We start from the raw sequence: 16477 nt of genomic DNA, 5'->3' as shown, positions 1-16477 counted from the left end.
GCCCTACTCCTCAAAGATCCCCTCTACCCCGGTCCCTGGCTCTTGTCCCCTTGCCCGCCCCACTGTCCCAGTTCCTCCCATCCCTCCCCCTTTACTCCACCCCCCCCCCCCCCGCCCCCGGTTCCTCCGCTCTTCTAGCGGGCCGGACTCGTAGGAGTTAAGGGCAGCGAGACCCGTCTGTGCGCCCTAGAGAGGCCGCCTCAGCCTACGGACCGCCAGACCCGGACACGCATCCCTGCCCTCCTGGTTCCTGGGCTGGGCCGGGCCGGGGCCTTTGTCTCTTGGCTGCTTTCTCTCTCGTGACCCGTTCCCTGGTTCCTTCCAGACTCTCGGTTTGGACTTGTCCCACTCAGTCGCTGTCCCCGGCTGTGTCCATCTCCTCCCGGCTGCCTGTCTGCCTGCCTGCGGGCATCCCGAGGAGAAGTCCTGGCCAGAAAAGGTGAGAGGAGTGAGAGTATGGCTTATTAGGCAAAGGTCAAGGGAAGGAATGGAGGACGAAGACTGGGGGGTGGAGGGGGGGGCCGGCGACGTAGGAAGGGCTTACTGCTCCCCCATCTCTAGATCTGTCCTGGGGTGACTTGACAGCTCACCTTCCCCCGCAGACCTGGCAGCTTTCCCTCCAGGGTCTCTCCAACCACCAGCTTCCCTCTCCCCCCACCCTCCATTTTCATTCAAACATTTCTTCCCTTGTCTGGCCCGACCTCATCCCACTGATTTCCACCCCAAGGTGAGCTGAATGTGGGGGCGGTAGGATTCTAGGGGGAAAAGGTCTGAGAACTTGTTCAAAGATTGGAAGGCTGAAAAGGGGGGGGGTTGCATCAGAGAGGAGGCTGGGGGGAGGACTGGAGGCAAGGAAGGAAGCACATGAGCAGATGACACTTTGGAGGGGAGATGGGTGGGGATTTGGGGAAGTGTGTGAAGGGGAGGGGTTTCCTTGGGCTCCAGGGGTGTGGGGCATTATGAGGAGGTTGGAGTTGGGTGGGGAGTCCTCTCTGATGGCTCAGTCTCCTCCCCCCAGCTTGACCTTCATCTCAGCTCCATTCCCTACAAACAGCCATGGTATCCAGATCCCCTCCAAATGGGGCTCAGGTGAGATGTGGACCCCTCACTCCTCTTACTTTCCTTTGCCCCTGACATTCCTTAATTCCATCCTGAGTATGCTGGGGGGAGGGGTGTAATCTGGTGGGGGTGGGAAAGGGATTGTGTGTGTTTGAGAAGGAATTCACCGTCTGCTCCCTCCAGTTCACTCTTTTTCATACCTTCTCAAGCCCAATCCCACCTGGCCCTGAAGCCTAGGATAAAGTGAGGGGAAGATTTCTTGGGCATTTCAGTGGGGATTCATACATTCATTCATTAAATACACCTTGAGTGCAAAGTACTGCTCCCTGTGATGGATAAAGGCAAATAAGTTAATTACACGGCTCTTCATCTTTGTGTCCACCTCTATGCTCTTTCCTTACCATCTTATTCTTCTTTATTTCTCGCCCCCTACCCCTTCTATCCTTCATGGTTACCCCCTTGTGTGAGTCACTCCATTTTCTTCCTTGCCTTCCTATCCCTATCTTTTCCTCTTTTGGCTGTTTCAGGGGCTGCTCACCTTTGACGATGTAGCAGTCATTTTCTCCCAGGAGGAATGGAGGCACCTGGACTGTGCTCAGAGAGCACTCTACAAGGATGTTATGTGGGAAAACTACAGGAACCTGGAATCTGTGGGTAAGGTCTCATTTCTCTTGCTGTCCTAGAAATCCTAATCCTTCTTCATTAACTTCCTGTGTTCCCTGACATTTTTCTTCCTAGTGGATTGATAATTGGACAGGGTTAGCTGGAATGAGGAACTATAGGTAATACATTGTGCAGAGGACTTAAAAAAAATCATATTGTTTACATGGATGCACTTAAGCCCACTGAAGACAACATTAATCTCATGTCTCTTTCCTTTGTAATCTAGACCTTTTATTTAAGCAGCTAAGCTCCAAAACTTCTTGTCTGGTATCCAGATAGCCTTAGCTGGATGACTCTTAATTAATGGTGACTCTTCTTTTCACTCATCTCCTTTTTCTTGTCCTCTCTCCCTTCTCTTTCTCTTCTCTCCTCCCACTTCCCTTCTCCTTTCATCTGTGCCCTTAGAAGACTGGGCAGTTCCAAGTTGTTCAAGGCCGACTGAGTCAGCAAATTTATTTATCATGAAGCAAATTCTAAATTGAATTTCAACAGGAAGGGAGATCAGAGATTCTCATTCAGTTCCCTCATTTTACCAGTAGGGGTTGAGTGGGTAGATAAAATCAAAATCTTAAAGGGCCAATTCAATGTGTGTGTCATTATGCCTGGCAGTGGGTATAAATAGAAAAGTAAAATTGTACTGGCAGCTCCCCTGTGCAGATGGCATAAAAGAAGGGACTATCATAATGGAAAAATTGCTTAATTTGGAGTCAGAGGACCTGTGTTCAAATCCTGATTTGGTCACATCCTTTGTAACTCCCTTGTGCAAGGCTTTGTTGTACTAGAGGTTTCTAAGGACCTTTCAAATTCTAAATCTTTGGTATCAATATTAATCAACTATTTTCGAAGTCAAGGAGAGCTGGGGATTCTTTCATTTTTAATTCTTCTCTTTTATCTCTTTGTCTTATTCTCTTTTTATTCTTCCATTTCTTTATCCATTCTCTTCCTTCAACCATTTAATACTAACACACTTATGGATTCCTTTCCTTATAACACTATGAGGTCAAGCAGTTACCTATATTTTATAGATGGGGAAACTGACTCAAAGAGGTCTGACTAACAGCTCAGTATTTTCTTCACTATACTGTTGTCTATCTTCCCTTCCCTTTTCTCTTCATAATCTCATATAAGGAGACTAAGATGAGTAGCCTGGCACTTTCAAAGGCCAGTTTCAACATCAGTCAGATTTTGTTAATTGTTCTCTCTGCCTCATCTTTCCCCAGCTTCAATTCATCTTTCACTCAGATGCCAAAGGGATTTTTCTTGAAGCATAAGGTTGTCCTTGTCGCCCCTTCCCCCTTTCATCATTACATTTTACTGGCTCCCTATTAACCTCAGGAATCAAATATAAAGCCCTGCATTTAAAGCTCTTCACAACCTGTTCTACCTTTCCCTTCTTACATATTCCTTTTCTCCATAAACTCTAATCCAGCCATACTGGTCTACTTTTTCTTAAACATGACCTCATATCTCCCATCTCTCTGCCTTTGCCCTGGCCTTCCTCTGTGGTTGGAATGCTCTCCCTCCTCATTTCCATCTATTAGTTTCCCTGACATCCTTCAAGATTCAATTCAAATCCCACTTCATGTAAGAAACTTTTCTCTGTCTTCCCAGCCTTTCACACTGATTTCCTACTTACTTTCTATATATTTAGTATGTATCTAGTTATTTTCTTATCTCTCTTGTCAATGAGAATATGGGTTAATTCAGAGAAGGGACAATTTTTGTGTTTCTTGTATCCACATTCTTAGCATAGTACTTGACAAGTACTGTTGTAATCAATTAATAAATACTTGATGTTGGCTGTTTCACCAGAGTTAGTAATTAATTAGTAAAATTATATTTTCACATTAATTAGTAAAAATATAATTATTTATATATCATATATTATATGGGTATATAGAAATACATATATATTGGTTTATGAGGTAGATGTGATTGCACCTGCTTTTTCCCAGTCATAACTACCAAGTGACAGAAGCTGCATTTGAATCCAGGTCTTCTCAACTTCAAGAAGACTGACTAGTGCCGAATAAGGGTGGTAATTGTCCTGGTTAGGTAGTTTCTGTAATGTTGTATCCAGTCCTAGGAAACACATTTTAGAAAGAAAACTCGGAAGCTAAAATTGGTTCTGAAGAGGGCCACCAGAGAGTTGAGGGGATTTCAAATAAATCTATGTGAAACTGAGGATGAGAAGGCTTAAGAGGTATAGAATAGCTAGCTGTCTTCAAATACTTGGAAGGCTGTCATGAGTAAAAAGGTTTAGACATGTTCTTTTTCCTAGAAAGCAGAGGCAGAGTTCAGCTCAGGATAAGGAAGAGCTTCCTAACACTGCATTGACCAGAAGTAGATTGAGTTACCTCTGGAAGCTTTGAATTTTCTGTCAATAAAGCTGTTAAAGTGGATGACAAATTCTGAGGATTTATAGACATTATAAACAGTTGATGAATGGGTTTGGCTAGATGACCTTCCTAAATCCGAGAGTCTCTATTTCTAAAACCTATATCCATTAGCCCCTAGTCATCCAGAGGCAGTTAGTCAACCAGCCTTTATTAAAGATGACATGCTAGGTAGGCACTGAGCTGGGCGTTGGGGATACATGGGAAAAAACTGAAATAGTTCATGCCTTCAAGGAACTTCAAGGAACTATTCTAATAGAGTGAGGGTGGGACATGCACACATATACATATACAAACATATGTATATGGAAGATGTAGGTCAGGGATGGTACTGGGAGGGAAAGGGAGAAGACCACGGAAGGCTTCTTGAAGAAGGAAATATAGAATTGAATTTGAAAGATAGATATGCAAAAGGAGAACATTCCAGGCATGAAGGACAACAGAAACAGCAGATGGAGCATTATGTGTGAGGAGTAGCAAGTAGGTCAATATAGCTAGACTATAGAGCAGGGGTTGGCAACCTTTTTGGCCGTGAGAGCCGTAAACGCCACATTTTTAAAAAATGTAATTTCGTGAGAGCCGTACAGTACTCACAGTGCGCGCTCCTGTAACAGCGCCTGAAAAAAAATTGACTTTATGTCTCCTGCAGAAAGAGCCATACGTTGCTGACCCCTGCTATAGAGTATGGAGTAATATGCAAAAACACTGACATAATAAAAGGGGCCAGGTTCAGAAGAACTTTAAATGGCAAATAAGAGTTAATGTTTGATCCAAGGGGAAATGGGGAATCACTGGAATTCCTAGAACAGACTTGTATTTTAGGAAAAACACTTTGGCAGACTAGAATAGGACAAATTTCAAGCAAGGGAACTAAGGAAGTTATTGCAATAGAAAGTGAGAGGTGATAAAGACCTGAACTAGGGTGGTGACTATGTGAGAGGTGAGAAGGCCATGTATGTGAGAGAAGTTTTGCAGATAGTCACAAGATTTGGCAATTGATTAGATATACATTCTGAATGAGAGTGAGAGCTAAAGATGCCACTGAGGTTTTCCACTTACATGAATGTAAGGATGGGTATCCTTGATTAGAAATAAGGGAATTTGGAAGAGGAAAAGGTTTGAAGGAAAAACAATGAGTTCTGTTATAGACGTGTTGAATTAGAAATGTCTACAAGACATCCAGTTTGAAATGAAAGGTATTTTGGTGATAAGAATCTAGAGATCAAGAGAAAAACTAGAGTTGAATATTTAGGGCTGGGGCCATATTATCAATCATTATAGAGATGATAAGAACCCTGGGAACTGATGAGATTATCAAGGGAGAGAGAGAGAATAAGGATAGAAGAGTTAGGAAGTCCAGTTAGAAAGTCCGCATCTATCACAGTTAGTGGGTATGACATGGATGAAGATCCATCAAGGGAATCTGATTAGCATTTGGACAGGTAGGAGAATCATGATAGAACAATTCTATGAAAACCCAGAGCCATTTTGTTTGCAAAGATGGTTAACTTTATCAAGAAGCTGTAACAGAAGGATGAGATTGAGAAAAAGCCATGGGATTTGGCAATTAAAAGATTATTGATGACTTTGGAGAGAGCAGTTTTAGTTGAATGATGTCAGAAACCAGATTGTAGAAGGTTTAAAAGAGAGTTGGGGTGGGGGGGAAGCAATGAGGCAGCTCAGTGGATTGAGAGCCAGACTCAGAGATGGGAGATCTTGGTTCAGAGCTAGCCTCAGAAAGTTTCTAACAATGTGATCCTGGACAAGTGACTTTAACCCTCATTGCCTCAACCTTACCATTCTTCTGCCTTGGAACCAATACACAGTATTGATTCTAGGATGGAAGGTAAGGGTTTTAAAAAAACAACAACAAACGATGGAATGGAGGAAGTGAGAGCAGCTAGTAAGAAAGCCAGACTTTTTCAAAGATTTTAATTGAGAAGGGGAGGAGAAATACAATATTGATAGTTAATGAGAATGGTAGAGTCTAGTGAACATTTTTTTAAACTCTTACCTTCTGCCTTATAATGAATATTATGTATTGGTTCCAAGGCAGAAGTGTGGTAAGGGCTAGGCAGTAGAGGTTAAGTCACTTGTCCAGGGTCACACAGCGAGGAAGTATCTGAGGTCAGACTTGAACCCAGGATCTCCCATCTTTAGGCCTGGCTCTCAATCCACTGAGCTACCCAGCTGCCCCCTGAACTTTTTTTTTTTTAAAGCATATTGGAGGCAGCATGTTTCTAGACAACAGGGAAGGAACTAGTAAAGAGATTGACAGACAGAGGGAGGTATTAACAGAGGGAAGGATTGACAGAGAGAGAGAGAGAGAGAGAGAGAGAGAGAGAGAGAGAGAGATATGATGATGATGATGATGATGATGATGATGATGATACTGGAGATGTTGTATTGAAGTAAGAGGATGGCAAAATATAGGAATTGGTCTTGGCAAGGGACTTGGCCATCTCTTTATCAGAGGCCAGAGTGAAGGAGGAGGTAATGTCAGGGAGATGAGGAGATAGGGAGACAAGGGCCTCTTTGGTGAAGTATGAGGTGAGGTTATTAATTAAGAGGGTGATTCTTCTGTTTTGACTTGAGAGGAAAAGAGAAAGATTGAAATAGCCGTTGTGGTGAGTGGGATAAAGAACAAATTAATGAGGATTGCCTAGCTGGAATGAGGGCTCAGATAACAAATTTGTAGTGACTTTGTCAGAAAGATTCTGGGACTCTCTCTAGCAGAAGTAGGAACGAGTAATTGAGAGTTAGGGGTGTAAGTGACAGACTCAACTGGATAGTAGACTTGAAGTGATTCACTGATGAATTGAATTTAGTGAGGAGACTGAAGCCAGTGTTGTGTTTCTTCCTTTTGTAGAGTCTCCAGTGTATGTCTTATAATAGTTGTTAATGGCTGATAGGAGGAATTAGAAGGGGAGGAAGTTATGGATGCAATATACAGTGAGATGGTTAATGTCTTTGGGTGCCTGTAATAAGACTTAGTGCCACACTAGGTCAAGCTCATGATCCATCCAATCTAGTGTGTTTCAGGCACTAAGGAACAGTTTATATAGGACAATATGAGAGCTGTCTTCCAGAATACTCTTCTCAGACATTAGTATTCTCTTCTAAACAATACCAATTTTCTTCATCAGTGAATCAAAAAATATTAAATACATCTTAATTGTAAAGTATTGTGCTAGTTACTAGGTGAAAAGGGGACAGCAGAGCAAGATGTAATACCTGCCTTTGAAAAATTTATAGTCTTGGGGAAATGAACAGTTTATGCTATGTTATTTTTATGGTCTAGACTAGCAGTTCTTAACCTGGTTTAGGTAATAGGGATTTTAACCTGGTTTAGATATGTTTTAGGGGGCCCATTTACTTGGATGGACAAAGATTTACATCATTTTTTTTATTAACATCTAAGAAATTGTTATCATTTCCTTCAATTATCAGTTGTTTTTAAAAACATCATTCTGAGAAGAGGTCTATAGGCTTCCCCAGAATGTCAGAGGTTCATGATACTGAAAAGGTTAAGAGTTCCTAGTCTAGACAGCAAATGCTATAGATGGCTAGCAGATGGACAGATTTCTATGGATTGGAATGATTAGAGAAGGCTTTATGGATATGGAGGGACTTATCTCGGCCTTGAAGAATGTATATAATTCAGGTAAGCAGATAAGAGTATTGGGAGAACAATTCATGTGAAGAGACTAGTGTCTGCAAAGTCTTTAAGCCAAAAAAGCTCCAGCCACATTTTTGCAGGAATAGCAAATGGTTCAGCTTTTCCAGACTGGGAAGTTCAGATAGAGAAGCCTGGAAAAGTAAGATTGGGGTATATTTCATAAGGCCTCAGGTGTCAGGCCCAGATGTTTGAGCTTGATCTTACTTGAGCATCAGTTTCCTCACCTGCAAAATGAGGAATATAGGCAAGATGATGTCTAAGTTTTATTCTTTTTCTAATGAGCCATAGCTTTGTATTAAGCACTGGGGAGCCATTACATTTTTTTTTTTTTTTGTGGGGAAGGGGAACTGAGTCAGTGGTTTGTTGAGAGAATAGGAATGGTGAGGATATAGAGAATCTAAGGTGAAGAGAGAAGAGCCAAAATTGAAAAACTCCCTGAATTTGGGCTTTCAAAGATCAGAGTCCAGAAGAGAAGGGGAAAGCAGAGTTGGTTGAATGGTGAGCCAAATTCCTGATCTGTTTTTCTTTCTTCTAAAGCAGGATTTTCCTTCCCTAAACCAGAGCTCATCTTATGCCTAGAAAGAGGTGAAGAACCATGGTTACCTGATTGCCTGGGATCTCCAGAAAGGAGAAGGATCCTATTCTTCCGTACTGGTGAGGAGACTGGTAGCAAAAAGGAAGAAAGGATCTTGGGGAGGGAGATTCATTTTCCAGGAGAAAAGGCTATGAGAAAAAATAAATTTCTTCCCAAGTCATATATCTTATCTATTTTTACTTTGATCACAATTATAATGTGGGGACAATATTATTCAACACCCTCTGCCTTTAAAAGTCCCTTTGCCAGAAAAACAATTTGTCTTGGGCCACGTTTTGTCCTGGGCCTGTTATATCTGTCTTAGTGCCCAATGCTTCAGTACTGAATCGGGAGGGGGTTGGGGGGGGGAGGTCAGAAAATTATCTTGCTTAGTTAACAGCTGTGTAATCTTGGGCATGTCACCTTTCTTTCTGAATTTGCCTACCTCATCTGTCAAATGAGGAAATTGGTTTCAATGAATTCTAAGATCCTTCAAGCTTTAAATCTTTGGTCTCATGGCTGCTTTATAACATAGATTTTTCTTCCTCCACAACTGGATCCCAAGTTAAACTTACTTTTCCGATTTCCCTTTTAAGATAGATGATTCAGTTGATTTGGTAAACTGGTCTAGCCATTAAACATAAGGAAGAGGAGTTTTGTGCACAGTGTCCTCAATTCTCTCCTCAAAGGAATGTTACACTTTCAATAGTGAATTCAGAATAACTCCATCTTTATCAAACTGAAAATATTTCTAATGATCTATTTCCCAGCAACATAGAAAGGAATAGGGGCCCCAAAGGCAGGTTGGTGATGGGGATATTTTAGAGTCTTAAAAGTTTGTATATGGTTACCTTATTGGCTTTTGTCTAGAGCTAGCCCAATAGTTACAATAGCTAGTGTTTTTATATTGCTTTAAGGTTTGCAAGATGCTTTACAAATATTATCTCATTTTTTCTTTACAATAATAATATCAATTATAATAACCTTGGCAGGTAGGTGCTAATATCCTCATTTTACAGATGAGGAAACTTGCCCTGTTTAACATGGGTAGTGTCTGTTGAGACATTTGAACTCAGATCTTCCCAATTCTAGATCCAACCCTCTCTCCACTGTGCTACCTAGGTGCCGTATATGGGAGACACACTTATAATGGAAGAAGCACAAGAGTTGCTACCTGAAGAGGCTGATTCAGATCCTATCTCTGAGCTAGGCATGATTGTGCTCACCTGGGATCCCATCCACTAGGGAGGTTAGAACGGGCATATCTCTTAACCTCAGGAGTTCTGAGCTTCAGGGAGCTGTGCCCTTCCGGTTTTCTCACTATTTTACATCAGTGTGGTGGGTCCTTAAATGTATGTTTAGGAGAGGGAATGGGAAACCATGCTGCCTGAGGAGGGATGAACTGGCCCAGGTCAAAAATAGATAGGTTCAATTCCCTGGGTCAATTAGTAGTATGATTAGCTTATGAGTATTTTCCTCAATTTCTCCTGGACAAGATGGGGAGAATCTTTCTCAGAAACAAAATAAAACAAATCCTAGCTTTGCCACTTACTGGCTGTGTAATATTTCTGGATTTTAGTTTCCTCATTTATAAATTAAGTAGATTGAGAGAATGGTCTCTAAGCTTTATTCCAGAGCTAGTGGTCTATGAGTCTATAAAAGTTGGTTGTTAGAGCACCTTAGGGAATGTTTGATTCTCTATGGTAAATCTTGTCTCAAGTTCAAGTTTAAATTACTCTTGATTATTAAATTTATTATTATTATTATTATTTTTTTGCTGGCTTCAGTACCAGCTGTGCTCAGGAGATAAACTGGTATGTTAGAATCTTGGGGATTGATAGGCTCATCCACTGTGTGACTCTGGGTGAGAGATAGTTTACCTTATCTATGAAATTAGAAGTGGAACTAGGTATTCCTTCTGGTCTGATAGACATCATTTCTCTCTTTTCCATTCTAGCCTTCAGTCCAGCAAAAAGTACAAGGAAATAAAAGTACATGGACTTGGAAATAAAAACCAAAACAAAACTCTCAACTCCCTATCCTTACCTTCTTCCCCCTTCCCATACATAGGTAAGGGAGGAATGAACTAGGAAAGATAGCATGATTAGAGAGAAAAGACCCATCTTTTTTAGTTTTGTGCTTTTCATTTGTTTCAGAGGAAGTACCATTCATCATCCCTTGATGGGTGGGAGAGGCGGAGAGGCTGGGTGGGGAAACTAGATAGTTTTCCAGTTACTTCTGTCAGGAATTTATTGAATGTGAATTCCCAGAATGTTAAGAATACCCATTTTTATGGACAAAGAGAAAGTAATTTCTTCCCCAGAGAGAAGAAACATTTGGGATACTTTTTTTTTTTTTTTTTGCATTACTGAACCTCTTGTATAATGTGATACATTTATCTGATTATGTCAACTCTTCCTTAAGTATATATGTAAATTATCTACTTAAAACATTATTTCATTTGACTGGGTAGCATCCTGGCACTCTTCTGCCTATCCTCAGTGTTCTTATTCTCACCAGTTCTTTGGTATTTTGGAAATGCATCCTCATTCAGTATTAGAACCATAGGATTATATGATCTTGAAGGGAACTCAGATCAGACTGAGCTAGCTAGAATTGGTAAATTAAGCAGGTCAAAATTTTCATATGATGCTCCTTTGAGGCTATGGACATAGTGGGAAGATCACAGCTGTGACAGTCTTAGTTTTGTGGCTGAACCATGTTATCTTGGGCAAATCATTTCCTCATTAGCCATTTCCCCAACTGGAAGATGGGTTGGGTCAGGCCATCTCTAAGGTTCCTTCAAGGGCCTTAGAATGACCTTTTGTTTAAGATTATATAGGTTAATTCTCATCCTATTTTTTTTCATAGTGTTTTCCTAGCTATAGAGTACTGGTAATGGAGTCAGGAAGACATGGGTTCAAATCCTGCCCTTCTGTGAGAAAGTTACAGCCTCTCTAAGCCTTAGTTTCTGCATCCATAAAATGAGAGGTTTGGACTTGGTAATCTCTGATTCCTTCTAGCTTCAAATCTCTGATCCTTTTTCAGTTTTCTAACCACTTTGTCCTGGATGGATACTGCTTTCCAATTAAGTGTAGATTCTGGTGACATAACCCAAGGCAACAGAGCAGTCAGTGAAAGAATATTTTTTAAGTGCCTAGTATGTTCCTGACACAGCTAAATACTGGGGCAACTAAGAAATGCAAAAACACAGTCAGTACCCTCAAGGAATTCACATCCTAATGGGGTTAGAACATATACTAATAGCTACCTACAAGATTTGCTGACCAGAGACTGCAGGCCTCGAATCTTTGAGCCCACTGAATCCTGATCACATGATCAGGGAGATGATTCACAAACCCTCCCCCTTCTAACTCTGGTATTTGCCTTCTCTGGCAGGTGACACAAGGACTCCTCCTGGGCTTTGGAAAGGCCTGGAAGAAGTGGGAAACTTTGAAGGACAACCTTTCAGACCTCGGATGAATGGTTCATCTTCTCCAGCAAAGCACAAGTTGCAGAGTCCTCCCAGGCTTTGGAAAGGTCTAGAAGAAGTGGGAGCCCTTGAAGAGCAACTTTCCAGAGCCCAGACTGAGAGTTCACCTTCTCCAGCAGGTGACAAGCCAGAGACTCTTCCCAGGCTTTGGAAGGGCCTGGAAGAAATGGGAGCCCTGGCAGGCCAACCTTCTAGAGCCCTGCTGGATGGAAATAAGACCTCCAGAGCTGCCCCGGCCCAGATCATCTACTGGTGCGCGTCTAACAACAAGGAGCTGATCCCCTGCTCTGTGGACTTTACCCCGCTGCCATCCCCAGGCTTCCCCAAGCCCCACAGGTGCTCCCATAGCAACAAAGACCTCATCCACCTCTCCAGCTTCTCTCGTTACCAGCGAAGCTATCAGTGCCCTCAGTGCGGCAAGCAGCTTAGCTGGAACTCTGACTTTAACCGCCACCAACGCACACACAGCGGCGAGAGGCCCTTCAGCTGCCCCCTGTGTGGGAAGCGCTTCGGCCACAGCTCTGACTTTACCCGCCATAAGCGCACACATACCGGTGAGAGGCCTTACCAGTGTTCCGAGTGCCCCAAGTGCTTCAGCCGCAACTCAGACCTGGTCACGCACCAGCGCACCCACACAGGCGAGAAGCCCTACTCGTGCGGGAACTGTGGCCGCGGCTTCAGCCGCAGCTCGTCGCTGGTGACGCACCAGCGCGTTCACACTGGAGAGAGGCCCTACCAGTGTCGAGACTGTGGCAAACGCTTCAGCCTCAGCCCCGACCTCGTCAAGCACCAGCGCATTCATACCGGTGAGAAGCCCTACAAGTGCAGCCACTGCCCCAAGTGCTTCAGCCATCGGGCCAACCTCATCACCCACCAGCGTGTCCACACGGGTGAAAAGCCCTACAAGTGCCGAGACTGTGAGAAGAGCTTCAGCCAGAGCTCGCACCTCATCATCCACCAGCGGGGCCACACTGGGGAGCGCCCCTATCGCTGCAGCGACTGCAAGAAAAGCTTCAGCAGCCGCTCCTACCTCATAACACACCGCCGCGTTCACACGGGGGAGAAGCCATATTCCTGTGGTGTGTGTGGGAAAAGCTTCAGCCAGAGGACCAACCTTCTCACACACCAGAAGCTCCATGGGATGGAGAAAGGGGGAGGGGGAGGGGCGGCTTCCAATGGGATTGCCAGGCTAGGGGGAGAGACTTAAGCTCCCCGTCCCACAAATTCAATACAACACTTATTAGTTGCCTATAAGATAATTGGGGTACAAAGATGAAAAAAGGACAGTCTCTGTCCTCAAATAGCTTATGGCTCAATAGCTGCAATAGATCCTTTTGAAAGACGTCTGGGGGTGGGGGGGAAGGCAAGAGAGTGAGATGGGAAGGACTTCCTGACATTACTATTGGGCAGGGTTTCCAGGAGCTGGTTCTTGTCCCAAATGGGCGATTGGTTATTTTCTGCTTCTTTTGCTTCATTTATTCCCTGAGGGGAATCTTTTTAGAGTTTCTCAGAGTGGTTGTAGAGGAAAGAACTCTCTCCTGGAAATCAGGAGATTCTGGGGTTCAAGGCCTAGCTCAGGCACTGGTGGTTTGGCTTTGGGTAAATCACTTCCTCTAATTGGATCTCAGATTCCACACTTATAAAATGAGAGTTTTTTTTTTTTTAAACCAGTTTATCTTTGTGGTCTCTTTTAGTCCAAATAACCTATGCCATATTCTTCTGTGAGAATAAGCAGTGGGACCTAGCAAAAGGGTCTAAGGAATTAGAATTTATGTAGTACCTACTATGTACTTAGTATTTGTTATTGCTTTACAAATGTCATCTCATTTGATCCTCACAACAACCCTGGGAGGCATATACTGTTGTTATTCTCATTTTTTAGTTGAAGAAACTGAGGCAAAAAAAGAGGTTTAAGTAATTGATCAAGGTCACACAACTAATAAGTGACTGAGGCTGGATTTGAACTCAGGCCTTTCTGACTCTAGGCCCAACACTTTCCACTGTGCCACCTGGTCACAGAAGAAACTGAGAAGTTAGAGGGAATGAATTGGTTTTCTGAAAAGTAGGTTGAGTATATGCTAGGCAGGAATGTTACAAATCTGGGGCGACTGGCCTAAGTAAAGTCACTAGTAGGAATCAGTTTCCCAAAGCAGTCTAGACAAAGGTGATACTAAGAAGCTTCCAGTGGCTAAAGTCTTTTACATTTTCACTATTGCCATCCCGCTCCCTGGGAAGTATAGGTAACCCCAGTGATTATAAAGCAGATATAGAACTGCTCGATTGCTATTTGGGGAAATCTGACTTTTAAGGGGAATAACTAAGAGAATAAAATATGGAATTAAAAGAGGTAATGTAGTATTGAGAAAGAAAAAATTTGGCACTCAACATTTTTTTTTCTTGTTACAGCTTTCTCTAACCTGAGGCTAGAGATTTTCTGTTTTTCATTCCCTTCAATTTTGCTGTTTTAGCTGGTCCTACTCCAAACTGGTCATAACTTATCTTCTAAATGAAGTGAACACCAAAGAACTGTGAGGAGTTTGGCAGCCTGGCATTATGGATGATCCTTAAACTAAGAAGAGTAATAAAAGGGATCAAGGAGGAGAAGGAGAAGGTGGTTGACTAAACCCTATTAAAACTAAAATTGATTCTACCACCAAAAGCTGTTCTGAATTCTGATTTCCTGAGAACTCTTCCAAAACACCTCTTTCCCATTCCTGCTTTGACATTCTTGGTTGATAAACATCAACAACAGTAAACTTGGGACAAATAGGATGATTCATCATCTAATTTCTTCTTTTTCCCTAGCAGCTGCATTAATATGGTTGTTTCTAAATTTCTATGATACTAGAACAGGGTAGAGATTTTATCAGGAAAGAGCAAAATGAATTGTCCCTCAGGGAGGAAAGTTTGGGTCAGATTGTGGAAAGTTAAAGCTTAGGGATTTGGGGAGTAATGGAGTTGGGCAAGATGCTTGTAGAAGGATCCCATTTTCTAATCCCTACCTGAGAAATCTGCATTTCAGAAGGTAGAAATTATAGAATATGTGTTTCCAGAAAGGTCATGTGGATATGCCAAAGGCAATTAGGTGGTCATCTTCATGTTTTGGGGCCAGTATCCCCACTGAAAGGCCTACATGTTACCATCAGGGGAGAGACATCTTTGGTTTGGGAAGAGGAATGGATCTGACCCACCTACCCTGCCCTCCACAAGGGACAATTTATCTCAATACCTATTTACTCTGTCCTAAAATTTCTATCTAGACTTGGTACCACAGAAGTTTAGGAATAACCAAATAAATACAGATACATTTTTAATTTTAGATAAATTGTGAGGATCACATTGACCTAAAGATTCTATGCTTTATTCTCAAATACTTTTATATAGACAGTATTTTTGGATTTGGGGTGGAAGGGAAATATTTTCTAATAGTCTCTTGGGCACAGATATTTCTCACTAAAATGCTATGCATTGTCATTATGCTAGTCACTTTGTCACCTAGTGGATGTAACTGGAAAATACAGCTTCTTCAGCTTCTTGCCCAGAAGGAAACATCTACTCATTTAGTTGGAGCAGCTCTGTTTGAGAAACCCCATAACAGGTCTGCTGGGTTGTATGATCCAGTCCTATGATTCAAGTCCCATTGCACCCAAAAAGATAGTGTGTCAAATGATTTGAAAGTAGGCTTCAGGTGATGGAGAAGAAAAGGCTTGCATTTTGGTACCACTATATTGATACAAGGTAGAAGCAGAAATTATGAAATTAGAGTAGTATTGAAATAACTCCTTGAGGCAGTGTGCTCTACTCCATTGAGCTTTGGAATTAGGAAGACTTGGGTTTGAAAATGACCTTATAGATTTATCAGTTTTGTGATTCTGGGAAAATTTTTACTTAATCTCTGCTCAGTTTTTTTCATCTGAAATGAGAGGCTTGTACTTGAGATTTCTAAGGGCCCTTTCCTGTTGAAAATTTTTGATTCCAAGAGACTGGGAAAAAATGTTAATTAGGCCATTTGTTTTTCATATCTTCCCATCAAAGCCTTTCTGCCCTTCACTTTCTCAGAGCCCTGCCTTTCCCTTGTTCCATTCCTCCAGGTCTGCAGTTTGAGCCCTCTGACAACCTATTTTCTACCTTAGGAAGATTTGAGTAGGTAAAGGGGTTAGTTATTGACCCTCCCAGAAGTAATTTTATTTTAATAGGGGCCTTGAGAAAGAATAACACCCTCAAGACCTTCAAATTCAACAGATATTTTTCAAGTGCCTACTATATGCAATGGCAGCCCACTAGATGCTGGGATTTTTAGACACAACCACAATAAGCTCCACTTTCAGATCTTAATTTCTCTTGGGGGAAAGGTTTAGGGGGAGGGAGAGAGAGAGACATTGGAAAATTTATTCCCAATGGAATAAGACTCTAATGGTAAAATTTCTGCTACCTGGGTAGCCATTGGGGTTGATGATTGGAGCTCACATCTCAGAATTGACTGCTTATTTATAAAATGGCCCTGCTCTCCAGCCTCTTGCCTTCATCATTGACTGTTTACAAGTAATATCTTGGGATGATGGGTGGAGGTGGGGCTTATGAACATTGTATGGGTCATAATAGATGATATTTTC

General features: G+C 42.2%; 2 protein-coding genes across 2 annotated transcripts in view; one reads left to right on the top strand and one right to left on the bottom strand.

Moving 5' to 3' along the window:
- The window catches only part of LOC123246343 (putative olfactory receptor 2I1), a 46075-nt gene extending 36441 nt beyond the window's left edge, over positions 1-9634 (bottom strand). Inside the window, 3 exon segments of the mRNA XM_044675253.1 lie at positions 214-426; positions 1549-1666; positions 9598-9634. Coding sequence (XP_044531188.1) covers positions 214-426; positions 1549-1666; positions 9598-9634 — 368 coding nt within the window.
- A 2216-nt stretch (positions 9635-11850) lies between these two features.
- Positions 11851-16477, top strand: part of LOC123246342 (zinc finger protein 271-like) — a 498115-nt gene continuing 493488 nt past the window's right edge. Inside the window, 1 exon segment of the mRNA XM_044675252.1 lies at positions 11851-12958. Coding sequence (XP_044531187.1) covers positions 11851-12958 — 1108 coding nt within the window.

Source organism: Gracilinanus agilis, chromosome 4, assembly GCF_016433145.1.
Source record: "Gracilinanus agilis isolate LMUSP501 chromosome 4, AgileGrace, whole genome shotgun sequence".
In the NCBI taxonomy this organism is placed as follows: Eukaryota; Metazoa; Chordata; class Mammalia; order Didelphimorphia; family Didelphidae; genus Gracilinanus; species Gracilinanus agilis.
Note: the sequence above shows the minus strand (reverse complement) of the source record. Positions and strands in the feature narration are given on the sequence as shown.